This window comes from Nomascus leucogenys, chromosome 14 (assembly GCF_006542625.1).
Source record: "Nomascus leucogenys isolate Asia chromosome 14, Asia_NLE_v1, whole genome shotgun sequence".
Taxonomy (NCBI): Eukaryota; Metazoa; Chordata; class Mammalia; order Primates; family Hylobatidae; genus Nomascus; species Nomascus leucogenys.
In genome coordinates this window covers 92686260-92699943 of record NC_044394.1, presented here as the reverse complement: position 1 = coordinate 92699943, position 13684 = coordinate 92686260, and the positions used below count along the sequence as shown (strand labels likewise).

The 13684-nt window shown below is 52.8% G+C and overlaps 1 protein-coding gene across 4 annotated transcripts in view; it reads right to left on the bottom strand.

The window, feature by feature from the left end:
- TBCD (tubulin folding cofactor D) overlaps positions 1-13684 on the bottom strand; it is a 186900-nt gene that overhangs the window by 38737 nt on the left and 134479 nt on the right. For all 4 annotated transcript variants that reach the window (XM_030828266.1, XM_030828268.1, XM_003281647.4 and 1 more), the window contains 3 exons: positions 10342-10427; positions 3960-4040; positions 1196-1269 (listed from right to left, as the gene is read on the bottom strand). In XM_030828266.1, the coding sequence (XP_030684126.1) occupies positions 1196-1269; positions 3960-4040; positions 10342-10427 (241 nt within the window). The remainder of the gene's footprint in view (positions 1-1195; positions 1270-3959; positions 4041-10341; positions 10428-13684) is intronic.

Sequence of the window (13684 nt, the reverse complement as noted above, 5' to 3'; positions counted from 1 at the left end):
GCGGTGTCTCTACCCTGAGTTTGCTCAGAAAGCACAGACTCCTCAGAACCCTCGCGGCCGCAGAGGGAGGCAGCTCTGCCACAGCTGCGTGGGGAAACCAAGCTCCCCGAGCCTCAGCCTCCCCAAGTGCTGCCAGGCTTGGGATGGTTTGAGAATCAGAGGCTAAGACGTGGCGGCTGGGGGTGACTGGATTTTCGAGAATCAGAGAAATCCACAAAAGGTCACCGTCCTGTCCTCGGTGTCCGTGCTCTTCAACCGGGCGGAGGACAAAGCTGAGCCCCCTCAGTGTCAGCAAGGGTTAATTATGTATTGAAAAGTAGGGGAGCGCCACACTAAACCCGTGACGTGGACGCCTCATTAACAGATCATGAAGCTGAAAGATCCCTTAGGAAGTAACGAGCCCCCATAGGATGCTCAAAACAGGCGTCACATCAGTAACTCCACTGAAGAGCCACAATCTGGCCTCCAGTGTGGCCCCTGTAATAAATGTGGGGGGAGTGAGGGTAATGTTGAGAAATGTGTGTATTCTTCCCCACATTTAAGTCAGATGATTATTTATTCCAAGTAGAAAAAAACAAGACAGAACAAACAGGATTTCTCTCTTCACTGATGAAGTGTGAAGTGCAGACTTAGCTGAGCCGTTCCAAGGTGATGTTAGTCCTGGGCAGACTTTGAGTCTCCCATTCAGGCCCTTTCTTTACATGCTGCCCAATTCCAAAGTGCATTCACACGTGGCAGGTGCACACAGGTCACCCAGAGACCAGGGAGTGTCGTGTGGCAGGTGGGCCGAGGGGGGGGGGGGGGGGGGGGGGGGGCAGATGCGAGCCAACCAGAGACCAGGGAGTGTCGTGTGGCAGATGCGAGCCAACCAGAGACCAGGGAGTGTCGTGTGGCAGATGCGAGCCAACCAGAGACCAGGGAAGCAGCACTGCGTGTCAGGCGTCCGGCGGGACCATCACGGGCCCCGGTGTACGTAACACAGTTCAGTGGCTCCCTGCCCTGCAGACGGACACACTCACCGCATCCATCCTCACAGCCTATCCCCCGATCAAGTCCACAGCTCATTCCTCAGATGCTTCTCACCAAGACAGAAGCACAACCTTATTTTCAGCCCCCAGCCTTTGAAAAACCAGCAAACCGGGCCTTTCTGCGGTGCGTGCGCAGTGCCTGCAGGCCGGCCGGGACACACACCCACCTTGCGTGGCGCTGAACTCGGGTGCTTGCTGGGCCAGGTTGTGCAGCGCCTTCGCAGCCAGCTCTCGGATGACCCTGAGAGTGAGGAAAGAATGTCGTGAGTGCCTTCATTTTGAAGATTCTAGCTTTATTCAATTCATAAAAAGAAAGTGAGGGAGACGACACACGAGTCCTCAACCGGCCACTTAGCAGAGGCTCACTCACTCACACACGAACCAGCACAAGAACCTCAGACAGTCCACCACAGCCAGGTCACATGGATAACCACGGTTCTTCTTGGGACACAGCTGCCTTTCCTTCTCAGGGCCAGGTGGCAATTCGGTCTCCAGCCTCCCCACCCCCACGCTACTCTCAGGTTGTGAGTCTGAGACAGGGCCACGTGAAACCACCCCTCCACGGATTACAAGGGGTGAACAGAAGGAACTTCCTAAGGCTCACACCCACCAAATCTGGGGCACATATCCAATAACTGCCTCATCAGACACACACTGAAAGCACCCAGCGGTTGAACACGGGGACAGCGAAAGGCTGACCTAGGACCGGCTCAAGAGGCCGGAGCCCCTCCTGAGCCCACCTCTCCTTCCAGAGCTCCACACAGAGGCAGAGGGTCAAGCCGGGAGCGACCTGCAGAGCCCATGCCCCCGCCCCTCCAGACACAGATGGAGCAGCAAGTGGTCATGACTTAAAATCATCATGAGGGTGACCATGTAACAACAAAGAAGCAGAATGTGAAGGTGAAAACATGCAGAAGGTGGGTGTCTGTACTCTATTTAAAAACACCAAACCCACAGCACCACAGTGAAGCAAGGCACAACGGCAGACGCCCGCGCTGGCAGCACCACCTGCCACAGCCCCTCCGGTGTCGGCCAAGGGCCCTGCTCAGGGTCCACTTCTAATCTAACAGTAAACAAAGAGCTCTTCGAGGCATGTGGCATCTCATGTGTCAGGAAACTCCACACCCTGAGCAACACCCAACTGCATGCTGTCTATAAGACCATCGCCCGCGACTCTGAGGAAACGGAAAAGACAAAGCACCTGAGAAGCGGAGGCGATGCCGTCCCAGCCGCAAGGACGGCCCTCAGCTAAGAATGGTTTTCACATTTTTCAAGGGTTACATAAACTAAATAAAATAAAATAAAGCAAAGCGTATGGAACAGAGATCTACCATGTTTATCTAGCCCTTTAAAGAAAAGGCTTGCCAACCCAGGTACTACACCAGTCATCAGTTACTTTAAGGCAAGAAATCTAACATGAGACAATGAGGGCCGTTCCACAAAGATAAAGGGTCAATACCTTAGGAAGAGACAAAAACCGAAAGTGTATCTGCCTCCAGTAAGTGACCCCACCCAAAACACGTGAAGGAAAGGCCGACAGAACTGAGGCACAGACAGACAGCAACAGCTGGAGAGTCCCACAGCTCACCAAGGCATACCAGCTGGAGAGTCCCACAGCTCCACATAAGGGCATATGTACCAGCTGGAGAGTCCCACAGCTCCGACACTAAGGGAAGGGCATATGTACCAAGGCATATGTACCAGCTGGAGAGTCCCACAGCTCCCACAAGGGCATATGTACCAGCTAGAGAGTCCCACAGCTCCTACATCAAGGGCATATGTACCAGCTGGAGAGTCCCACAGCTCCGACACTAAGGGCATATGTACCAGCTAGAGAGTCCCACAGCTCCTACACCAAGGGCATATGTACCCGCTGGAGAGTCCCACAGCTCTGACACCATGGGCATATATCTGTAACTTTGGTTTTAAAGATGTTATTGACGAATTGGCTGATACAACTGACAAATGAATTAATTTTCCCCAGATTGGGTTTAGGGGACCTTGTACCCTAATGGAGAAAGTTTTGTTGTAACATTTGCAGGGACACCCCGAGTGTCAGGAACTCACACCCTTCTCTGTAAGCGAATGAAGGGAGGGTCTTCCCCCAGCAGCCCGAGTGCTACCCAGGAGTTCCTTTCCCAGAGGCTCCCAGTCCTGAGGGCCCTGCCTGGACCACGGCAGGCAGCCGGGCCGCTCCCCAGGCAGCAGCAAACGCATCCCCCATGGATCAGAAAGGACCTCCTCCATGTCACACCAACTCTGAAACTGAGATTCTGGACTCGCACCCTCACAAAGCCACCTCCACCCACAGGCACCTGCCGCTCCTCAGGGCTCCCGTGAGGAGTGCCACAGCACGGCACTGTCCTAGGAGGGGACCCTCTGAGCTCCTCGGGGCAGCAGTCACAGCACTAACGCTCTGTTTATGCTCCAGACCGCACTTCACTTTTCCTTTCTGAGACACATTTAACTGCCTATGAAATGCGAGGAAACGCTGAAGCTGCTACTGTAATGATGAAAACGGCCACTAAAAACTGTTGGGCTCCCAGCACGCAGCGCAGAAAGCACCTGTGGAGCCACATGGAGCACAGTCAGCGGGAAGCACTGCTGAGGGAGACGACGCAGGCTCCGCCTCCAAGTGACGCCCGCGCCCCCTCGGATGGCAGCGGCACTCCACAACACGCCGGCATGGGCATTCGCACGGGAACACCGACACGTCGGACACACTGGACCAAGCTCTCCAGAAGGGGAACTGGAGACAGACCGTGACCCAACACATCCGGCATGAAGACTGGAATTCATATTACTTCTCAGAAGTTATTTTAAAATATGACATCCACAGTGAGAAAATACACTCAAGGCTTATAAGCTCAACTGAATCTCTCCTTTGGGTGGGAAAAAAAACTCTTAGAAAAACAAAAACAGACAACCTACCCATCCCAGTGGTTGATCTTCATGGTAACCAGGTGCTCTATCATTGGCTGGGTGTACTCAGGAAAGCCGGCAATAAACACACTGGAAAAGACAGCACGGAGAGGTGGTGAGACGTGGAAGAACGAGAACTCACTGCCTGTGGGTGAGAATTCTGCAGTTACTTTCAAAGCCAGTTTGTCCATTTCTTCAAATCTACCACGTGATCCAGCCATTCCCTCCTGAGCAGTTACCCAAAAGAAAAGAGCATTTGTGCACACACGGGCTTTACACAAACGTGCACATAGCTTCATGTGTAACAGCGAAATCTGGAAACCGCCCTGACATCATCTACGGGGAAAACAAACCGTGGTTGATCCACACAATCGAATACTCAGCAGCAACACACACAATCTGAATCTCAACTACCCTAAGCCAAAGAAGCCTGACAAAACGAGTGCACACAGCTTTGTTCCATTCACACAAAATTCAAGGACCTGCAAACTCATCTACACCCACAGAGGCAGATCGGTGGCCTCAGGGTGGGGGAGGACCGAGGCAGGAATTACAGGCAGCAGACACGGGGAGGCTCCAGGCTGATGGCTGTGCTCAGGCCTCACGGCCTACGTCACACACAGCAAGCTGCGCGCTCTGGTTAGCGTGTGCCAGCTGCACTTCAGTAAAGCCCTGCACTCCATATACAGTTAACACGTGCCCATTATGCCTCGGCAAAGCCGTTAAAAACTTTTAAGAAAATCAAAAGGCAAGCTGACTTGTACCAGAATATATAAAGATAAACCCCAAAAAATTGGTACAAAATTTGTACAAAAACATCACAAAAGAAAATAAATAAAAGGCCAATAAACACATGAAAAGATGTCCAATGTCAGTATTCAGCCAGGAATGCTAATTGTTAAATCATTACCCCCACTCGAATGGGTAAATGTTAAAAGACTGGCAAATACCAAGTGTTGGCACAGATGTGGGAAAACCAGAGCCTGCATACGTTCTGGTGAAAGTACAAGATTATACAGCCACTTTGCAAAACAGTTTGACGGTTTCTTATAAAGTTAAATATACAAAAATTCTCTTCTAACTCTTCATCCAAAAGAAATGAAAATATGCATCCACGTGAAGATGATTTCTAAATAAATATATACAACTGCTTTATTCATCACAGCCAAAAATTCAAAATAACCTAAATGTCAGGCAAACTCACAGAAAAGTTGTATAGCCACAGAACAGTGCATACAACTCACCAACATAAAAGAGGTGCAGACACACGCGCTGCGACACACGAGCTGGGGACACATGCGCTGCGACACATGAAAGGAGGACACACACGCGGAGGACACACACGCTGAGGACACACACGCTGAGGACACACGCGCTGCGGACACACGCTGTGGACGGGCCCCAGGCACACTACGCTGAGCAAAGAACACTGACACACAGGAGTGTGTTCCCTCTGGTTCCATGGATACGACTTTCCCCGAGGGGCAGCCCTGCTCCGCGTCGAGGGCAGGGCAGCGGCACACAGGCTGGGAGGAAGGAGTGTTGGCCGTGGAAGTGGCGGGAGCTCCACTCCCAAGGAAGATGCAGGTGATGCAGGTGGACACACTGTCAGCCCCTCCACAACCGTCCACTCCATACGGGGGCAGCTGAAATCGTGTAAATTATGTCTCAAAAATAAAAGTTACATCTTGTGAAAACAACACGGAAGACTTCTAAAAAATAATCTCCAAGTAGGATATGCCTTTCTAATTATGACTCAAAACCCAAAGCCATAGAAGAAATCGATCCCTACAAACACATACGCCAAACAAAGTCTACCAGGAAAACACCAAAAACAAAGTCAAAAGTCAAACAACAAATCTGGAAAAAACATCCACAACTGGTCTTACCAACGGGAGGCTTCCCTAAGATAAACCAGTCCTTCTGAATCAATAAAAAAAAAACATAATGTAGTAGAAATATCATCAAAAAGTTTACAGAAAATACACACACGCTTCAACCACCTGAAGCGGGTGTTCAGCCTCCTGCACATAGGACAAGAAAACGAAGCCTCTGCTCAGCTGTCCAACAGCCCAAGCCCCAGGGTCTGCAGCCAGAGCTGCGGGAAGCAGCCGTGTGCTCACACCAAAACCCAGAGCCGTGCTGCGTGCTCACACCAAAACCCACGGGGGCTCAATGCTCACGAAAACCAGAAAACCAGCCGGGGAGAACAGAGCCGTGCTGTGTGCTCACACCAAAACCCACGGGGGCTCCAAGCCCCTCAACTGTGGGGCATCCACGCAGCGGGAACCACTGAGGAACCCTGAAACACAGGCAGCTGATGAGGCAGGGAGTGGATGAAGGAAGCTACCTGCACGGATTCTAGAACGGTGGCGCCCCAGTGACAGGTGGTCAGTCAGGACAGCGCCTCCTGGAGGGACGCTCATGTGCACCACTTTGACCACGGTGGTGGTCATTCAACAGCTCACATCTGCCAAACCCGCTGCCACACTTAAACCCATATTGAAAACTGGCGATTTTACTATACGTAAACTCTATGTTATAAAGTAGATGTACAAAGATAAAGCTGATTTTTTTTTTTTTTTTGAGACGGAGTCTCGTTCTGTTGCCCAGGCTAGAGTGCAGTGGCGCAATCTCGGCTCACTGCAACCTCCGCCTCCCGGGTTCAAGTGATTCTCCTGCCTCAGCCTCCCAAGTAGCTGGGACTACAGGCGTCCGCCACCACGCCTAACTTTTGCATTTTTGGTAGAGACAGGGTTTCACCATGTTGGCCAGGATGGTCTCGATCTCTTGACCTCGTGATCTGTCTGCCTCGGTCTCCCAAAGTGCTGGGATTACAGGTGTGAGCCACCGTGCCCGGCCCAAAGCTGATTTTTTTTTAAAAAAAAGGCTTTGACTTAGGGAATATACAGGATACTGAAAGGGAAAGCCACAGAGCAGGAGGAAATACGTAGCAAGGAAGCATCTGAAAAAGGAATTGTATGCAGAATGCAAGAAGAATTCTCAAATTCTCAACAGGAAGAAAACGACTAACCTAATAAATAAATGGGCGAAAGATTTGTCAAACACGCTCCTGAAATGGATGATGACTGAAACTGCATCACCGGTCACTAGAACACAAGTTAGTCAGCTGCTCCCACACCCCCAGGACAGTGGCCAAGCTTGAAAGACCAACACCCCCAGCGCCGGCAAGGACCCCGGACCCCAGACCCCGAGCTCATCCAGCACCGGGGGTGTGTGGCACCATCACATTGAAAGCCGTGTGGCCATTTCGTAAGAAGTTACAGGCAGGGTGTGGTGGCTCACGCCTGCAAGGCCGGCATTTTGGGAGGCCAAGGCAGGCGGATCACTTGAGACCAGGAGTTCAAGACCACCCTGGGCAACATGATTTGTCGTCTCCACAAAAAAATACAAAAATCAGCCCGGCGTGGTGGCGTGTGCCTGTAGTCCCAGCTACTCGGGAGGCTGAGGTGGGAGGATCGCTTGAACTCAAGAGGTCAAGGCTGCAGTGAGCCGTGATTGCGCCACCACACTCCAGCCTGGGTGACAGAGCAAGTCTCTGTCTCAAAAGGAAAAAAAAAAAAAAACAGACAGCACAGCCACCCAGCTCTGGGCATCTATGCCAGAGAACAAGAGTGCAGGCCCAAAGACAGACATGTACACACATGTTCACCGCAGCTGCACCTGTGACAACCCAGATGGGACACTGCCCAGAAGCCCTTCACCAGGTGAATGGAGACAGACGCCGTGCACCACACCCCTGGCCCTGGAGGCTCCGCGGACGGTCCCCACAGGCGGACAGTCTGCAGGAAGCATGGAGCAGAGGAAGCCAGTGTGAGTAAGGAGGGTGCCCACTGCCTGAACCCACTCACACAGAGCTTCGGGAAACGCAGACACAGCTGCAGTGACAGCAACAGACCGGGATGCCTGAAGAATAGGGTGTGGGAGGGGAGGGACCCCAAAAGGGAAAGGGGAAACCTGGGTCTTTTCTCATCTTGATTGTGGTGATAGGTACGAATTTACAGATGTTAACGTTTACAAAAATGTACCTGTTGAACATGCACAGCTTCCTGCGTGTCATTTACACCTCAATGAGGCTGTGATGATAAACAGGAGAGCGGGGCGACGGCTGGTCCCCCCTTCCTCCTCGTCTCACCCCACAGTCTTCACGGGGTGCCCTTCCGTTAGTTCAATCCCAGTCTGTGTGTCCGAAACTCCCATTTGCAGAGGAAACATCTCCGTGTCAGCACGGCTGATGCTTCCTCGCAGGTCAGCACATGCAAGCTGAGCCCCCAACCTCCTCGCACTCAACGACACTGTCGCCCTCAGCTGTGCCCTCCACCTGCGGAGTGATGCCAACACTGCTCTGAGACCCTCTGTAATGCCCTGACCACTCCCACCTTCCTCCAGTTGGCACACCTCCAGGGCCCCAGCCCTCTCCCCTCTCCCGAGAGCCCCCAAGCCCTCTCCTTATTTCCAGTCACCAAATACAGCCACCGTGATATGTTCAAAACACAGACCTGACCATCAAAGTGCCATGACCTCAGGACAATCCACACTCTTCACTATGGCTCAAAGGCCCCCAACAGCTCCCCGCCAGGGCCCAAGGCCCTGCTAACTCTCCTCCCTGCTGGGCTGTGCTGAGTCCCATGCCCTCTGCTGAACAGACCACTGCCTCCCTCACCCCAAGGTCCAGGCTGACAGCAGGACCCTGCCCCGGTGCAAGGGGGGCCCCATGGTGCTAAGGTGCAGCCATGACTGCCAGTCCCCATGATGCCGCCCTCAGGATTGGAGGGGCCTGCCTGCCGGTGCGTCCTCACAGGTGGCATCTGGTCTGCACGCAGGGCCTGGCATCGTGAGGAAGCCAAACAGACTGGGGAAAGACATGCCTGGACCCAGGTCTTGTGTTGGCAAATGTTTTTACAAAACGCACACAGCAAATTACATGTGAGTTTTAGGCTGGCTTAGAAACCTCAGCAACAAGGGAAATATGCTGAAGCTTCCCACAGCTGTCAGGTGTGTTACCCAGGAAACTCGGGAAAAGGTGGTAGATTTTCTTTTTCTTTAGATGGAGTCTCACTGTGTCACCCAGGCTGGAGTGCAGTGGCGCAATCTTGGCTCACTGCAACCTCCGCTTCCTGGGCTCAAGTGATTCTCCTGCCTCAGCCTCCTGAGTAGCTGGGATTACAGGCACCCGCCACCACGCCTGGCTAATGTTTTTATTTTTAGTAGACACGGGTTTCACCAGGCTGGTCTCAACTCCTGACCTCAGGTGATCCACCCGCCTTGGCCTCCCAGAGTGCTGGGATTACAGGTGTGAGCCACATAAAATATATGGCTAAGTATTAATAGGAAAGAACTGATAAGGCAAAAAAGGACATTAAATGTTGAGGAAAACTGAAAGGGTATAAAAACATAGATAAGTGTGTTCAAAGATCCTTCCTGGGAAAGAGGCCAAATGCTACATTTTCAAAATTCCTTCCAGGCTGGTGATGGAGAAACGTCCTTTCTGCTCGGTCTACACAGCAGGGCTGTTGGGGAATCGATCTTTAGGGTATTTAATGGTTTATGTTAAAAATGCATCGGGCATGCTTCTTGTCCTAATGTAAAGCAAATAAATCAGTTCATAAAGTCACACCCCACTGCACTCCAGCCTGGGCAACAGAGCGAGACTCTGTCTCCAAAAATAAATAAATAAATAAATAAATAAAGTCACATCCTTTTTCACATTTCTGCTGCAATGGATCAACTAAGATCACTGAAGAAACCTCCTCAGTACCTAACTATACAACTAAAACAATTTAATTCTGTAAACTGCAATTAGAGGTGCTAAACATTTGTTTCTAACCTGATTTCTAAAATACCTCTTACTCATTTCATAAACAATCTACAGATAAGTTCAACTTCAAAACACTTTCTATTACTGAAACAGAAAAAGAAACAGTCCCTTCTAAGCCAAGATTTCACACTGGGAAAGCACTTAGGACATCCAGTAGGGAAGCATCAGGAGGAGGTGCGGCCGTGCTTGCAGCTGCTTCCTGTCAAACTCCAAGCCCGACACAGAACCAGCACGGGTAAAACGGGGCGATCAGGAGAAAAATCGTAAGCAGAGACAGCACTCACGGCAAGGCCGCACTCCTGAAGCTGAGCCCCTCTTTAACACGTGAGTAAATGTCCCCTATCTAGCGTAGTAAAGCATGAGGTGTGTCCAATCAACATGAAACACAAGTTTCAGTAACTGTTCCCAATTCCACTTTTAATTTTTCACACAAAAACTATATTCAATTTAGTGGACATTACAGGATGAAAAAAGAAAATGGTGGAAGCTGATTTTTGACATCCAATCTGATTTTAGGATATTCTATTTTTGTGATATACATTAAAAACTTACCTTATAACCAGGAAACAGTTGGATCTGTTACCAACAGCAAAATAGTCAGCTGTGGTCAAAATATCAATACCATGAGGGAAAGTGCCCTAATAAGAAAGTGGAAATGGGGGAAAAAGAAGAATTTGAATGAACAAAAGGCATTTCACCAAGTTCAATAATCATATCCACAGACATTTACACTCATGAACCCCGAGCCCTGAGGCAGGTGACGAGCGAGCCACACACCACAGACACTGCTCACTGAGGACTTCCACGTCACACCGACTTCCTGACGGCCTACCCAGGCAACACCACGCCAAATCATTGAAACCACTCACTAGTATTTCATCTTTTTCAAACAACTCAAACACTTCCACTTCGGTACGCTGTAAGAGACCTTTCCTGAAAACAGGCACCGTCAATGGTCTTCAGGTCTCCACGGTGTTACAGCCACTGACCTCCATCGGCCCGAGCCCCACGCCACAAAGATGGCAGGTCGGTGCACACCAGAGCGAGCAGGCCTGGGTCAGGTCGGGGATGCAGCCGCCTGCCCGGTCTACGAAGCCTGGACCAGAGCCCAGGCCTCGCTCAGCTGTCCTGGGCAGGCAAGACGTTGACTGGGGGCAGCCGGCCCAGCCGGTTCTTGGGGGTGGTGACAGCTGACCCCAGAAGCATCAAGGACCAGCAACCGCCGAGGCTCTGACATGGGAGAGGCGGCACCTCCTCCCACCCCACCACGACAGCCTCCCAGTGGAGCCCCAGCTGCAGCCCCGAAGCCTACATGGTGTTACTGATACCACTCTCAGGTTCCAGGATTTGAAATTCTGGAAACAACATAAATAATTTCCTAAGAAAATACAAATGACAAACCTTAAACCAAACACAGAAAGCTTTACAGCTTAAACCACAGCAGGGTTTTTCAAAGGTCTCCCAAGACTGCCCACCTCCGAGGCCGGGATTCAGATCCTTCCTTGACATCTTTAACACATTCATCACCACCCTGCACTTGATCATTAAAACCTCACACCTTCAGGTAACAGCTTCGCAAGTAAACGTTAACTGAACAGCCAGCACTCCTGAGAACACCCGGGGCCACATCCCTCCTTCCCACCAGGAGAGGCCGGAATGAGCAGGTACCACGCGGCTTTCTTCCAGCAAATCTCTCCCAAGGGTTACACTGGGAGCTTGGGCTGATAGAGGTATCATAAACTTCTGCCTGAGGCTGCTGGAATGGGTGACAGCACGAGCGTCCTTCACTGAACCGTGGAACAGGGGAGAAACCTGCACCCAGGTGGGGGTGTTGTGGCTCACTCTGCAGAAAGACAGCAGGTGCCACAACCTGGGAGGTCGCCCACTGGGGTACAACCCCATGTCCCACATCACAGCAGGCAGGAGCCCAGGGAAACGTCCGGGGTGGCCCAGGACCAGGTCTCACCGAGAACAAGAACAAGGGGACTCTGTGCCCAGCATCCCCCCACGGTGAGAACAAAGCAAGACCAACACAGGGGCCAAGGCTCTGTCTAGCCAGGCTAGGGCTGGAACAACACGCTCCGAGCAGACAAAGGTGGGCTCGGCTACCCTGAGCCTCAACTTCCTCACCTGTGCAGGGGAGAAGTGGGGGACCTGGGTGTGGACAGGCCACCACAAGGGCCTGGTGCTGGCGGGGGCCTGGCCAGCACTCGCCTAGGAGCAGGGTCATAGGGCTGGGATGTCGGACAGGCCCTGGACGTGGAAGCTGCCCATGGATTAGTCACAACCTGCTCAAGAGCCCCTGGGCTCAGCGGGGAGAAGGCAGAGACCACTCAGGACCACAGTCTCCAACTCCAGCCAAGATGAGCCTGGACAGAGAAGCTGGTCCCTCGTCTCTGCCCCCAGCCCCGTGTCCCCCAGGCCGCTCCCCAACCACACCCCATCCCTGCTGCTGTTACCCAGCGGCCTCTACTGTAACGCGTTTCTTACAACTGCATTCCAAATCTGTGTATTAGAAACAGTCTTCTCCAAATCCGAGGGTTTTTAGGCTGCTTCCCTGTGTGCTATGTGACACGTCCACTCCCGTTTGCTTTGCCTTGCCAAGTTCTCGACATTCTTCTCAAATGTTTCTGTCCAACCTCAGCAGGACACGGCCGTGTGGGGCTGGGAGACGCTCCGCACCTGTGCATCTTGCATTTCTTTCAAAGTCTGTGTCTCTTCAAAATCTGTGCAGCTTCTTCCACGAGGCTCCCGCTGCCGTCCGCATGCTGGTCACCGTGCAGGATGCTCTGAGACTCACACGGCTCAGGCTCAGGACTGAGGTGCAGGAGTCCCGCACCCACGGGAATATCCCATTTTCTGGCTGCTTGCCTGAATTTCGACCAAGTGTAAAGGCCTTTCCTTTCCCTGTCAATCAATCCCCAACCTGAGCTGCCCCGACAAAGGTAACGCGGCTCAAATCTAGCCACACACACAGGGAGGCCGGTCAGCTCAGCTGCAGGGCCCCATGGCTCCCTATGCGACCGGGCTGCTCCTCCCAGGAAGCAGCATCTGGGAACCCGGGACAGAGCGTGACAGCGGAGTGTGCCCCAGGGCCCACCCAGCATCGTCGCCACCCCAGGCTCTGGCCTCAGCACGTCCCTCTCCAGTGGGGGCTCTGGAGGGCTTGGAAGCCCAGGGACGGGGAGACTTCTTCTCCTGGGCTGTCACTTTCCAGGAAGCTGGCAAGTCCCTCGGCTCAGCTGAGTGGTTTCCAACAAGCTCCTCCTTCCTCACAGCAGCCACACTCTCCACTCAAAAGACCAAACCTCATTCACCTTCTCCTCGGCCTGGGCGGCTCTTGCTGTCTGCACACCCAGGCTCCCCTTCCAAGGCTGGTGTCTCTTCCTAGCGAACTGGCTCCTACCAGGGCGCAGGGCTCTGAACACATGCAGACCCCACGGCACCCCAAGGACGCTGGGAGGGCCTCGGCCGCCTCGGGCCAACGAGGAGGTCACGCCCCTTCCTGGGCTCTGTCTACAGAAAGCCGCCCACAACATTCACGCTAGGCTCCTCCAGAACCACTTCAGTAACAAGCACAAGTCCTCATCCGCCCGCCTCTCCAGCTGACTCTGGCATCCGGCTTTTCCTTTGGACTCATTTGGCCTCGATGCTTCCACTCCAGGTCAGACACCTTGCCTGGAGGGCTCCCCACAGGTCAGAAGGGTCCGCAGGCCCACGTCCACCCCAGGCCGCCCTACACCATCCGGCCACAGCCCAGACCCCGGCTGCTTTTGCTTTGCTGTCCGGGAACTCCAGAGCCTTCTCGGCTGACCTCTTGTTCCCCGCCCAGGTCCAGCCCAGATCCTGGTCCCCTCTCCGGCCTCTGTCCCACTCTCCTGCAAGACCCGACCAC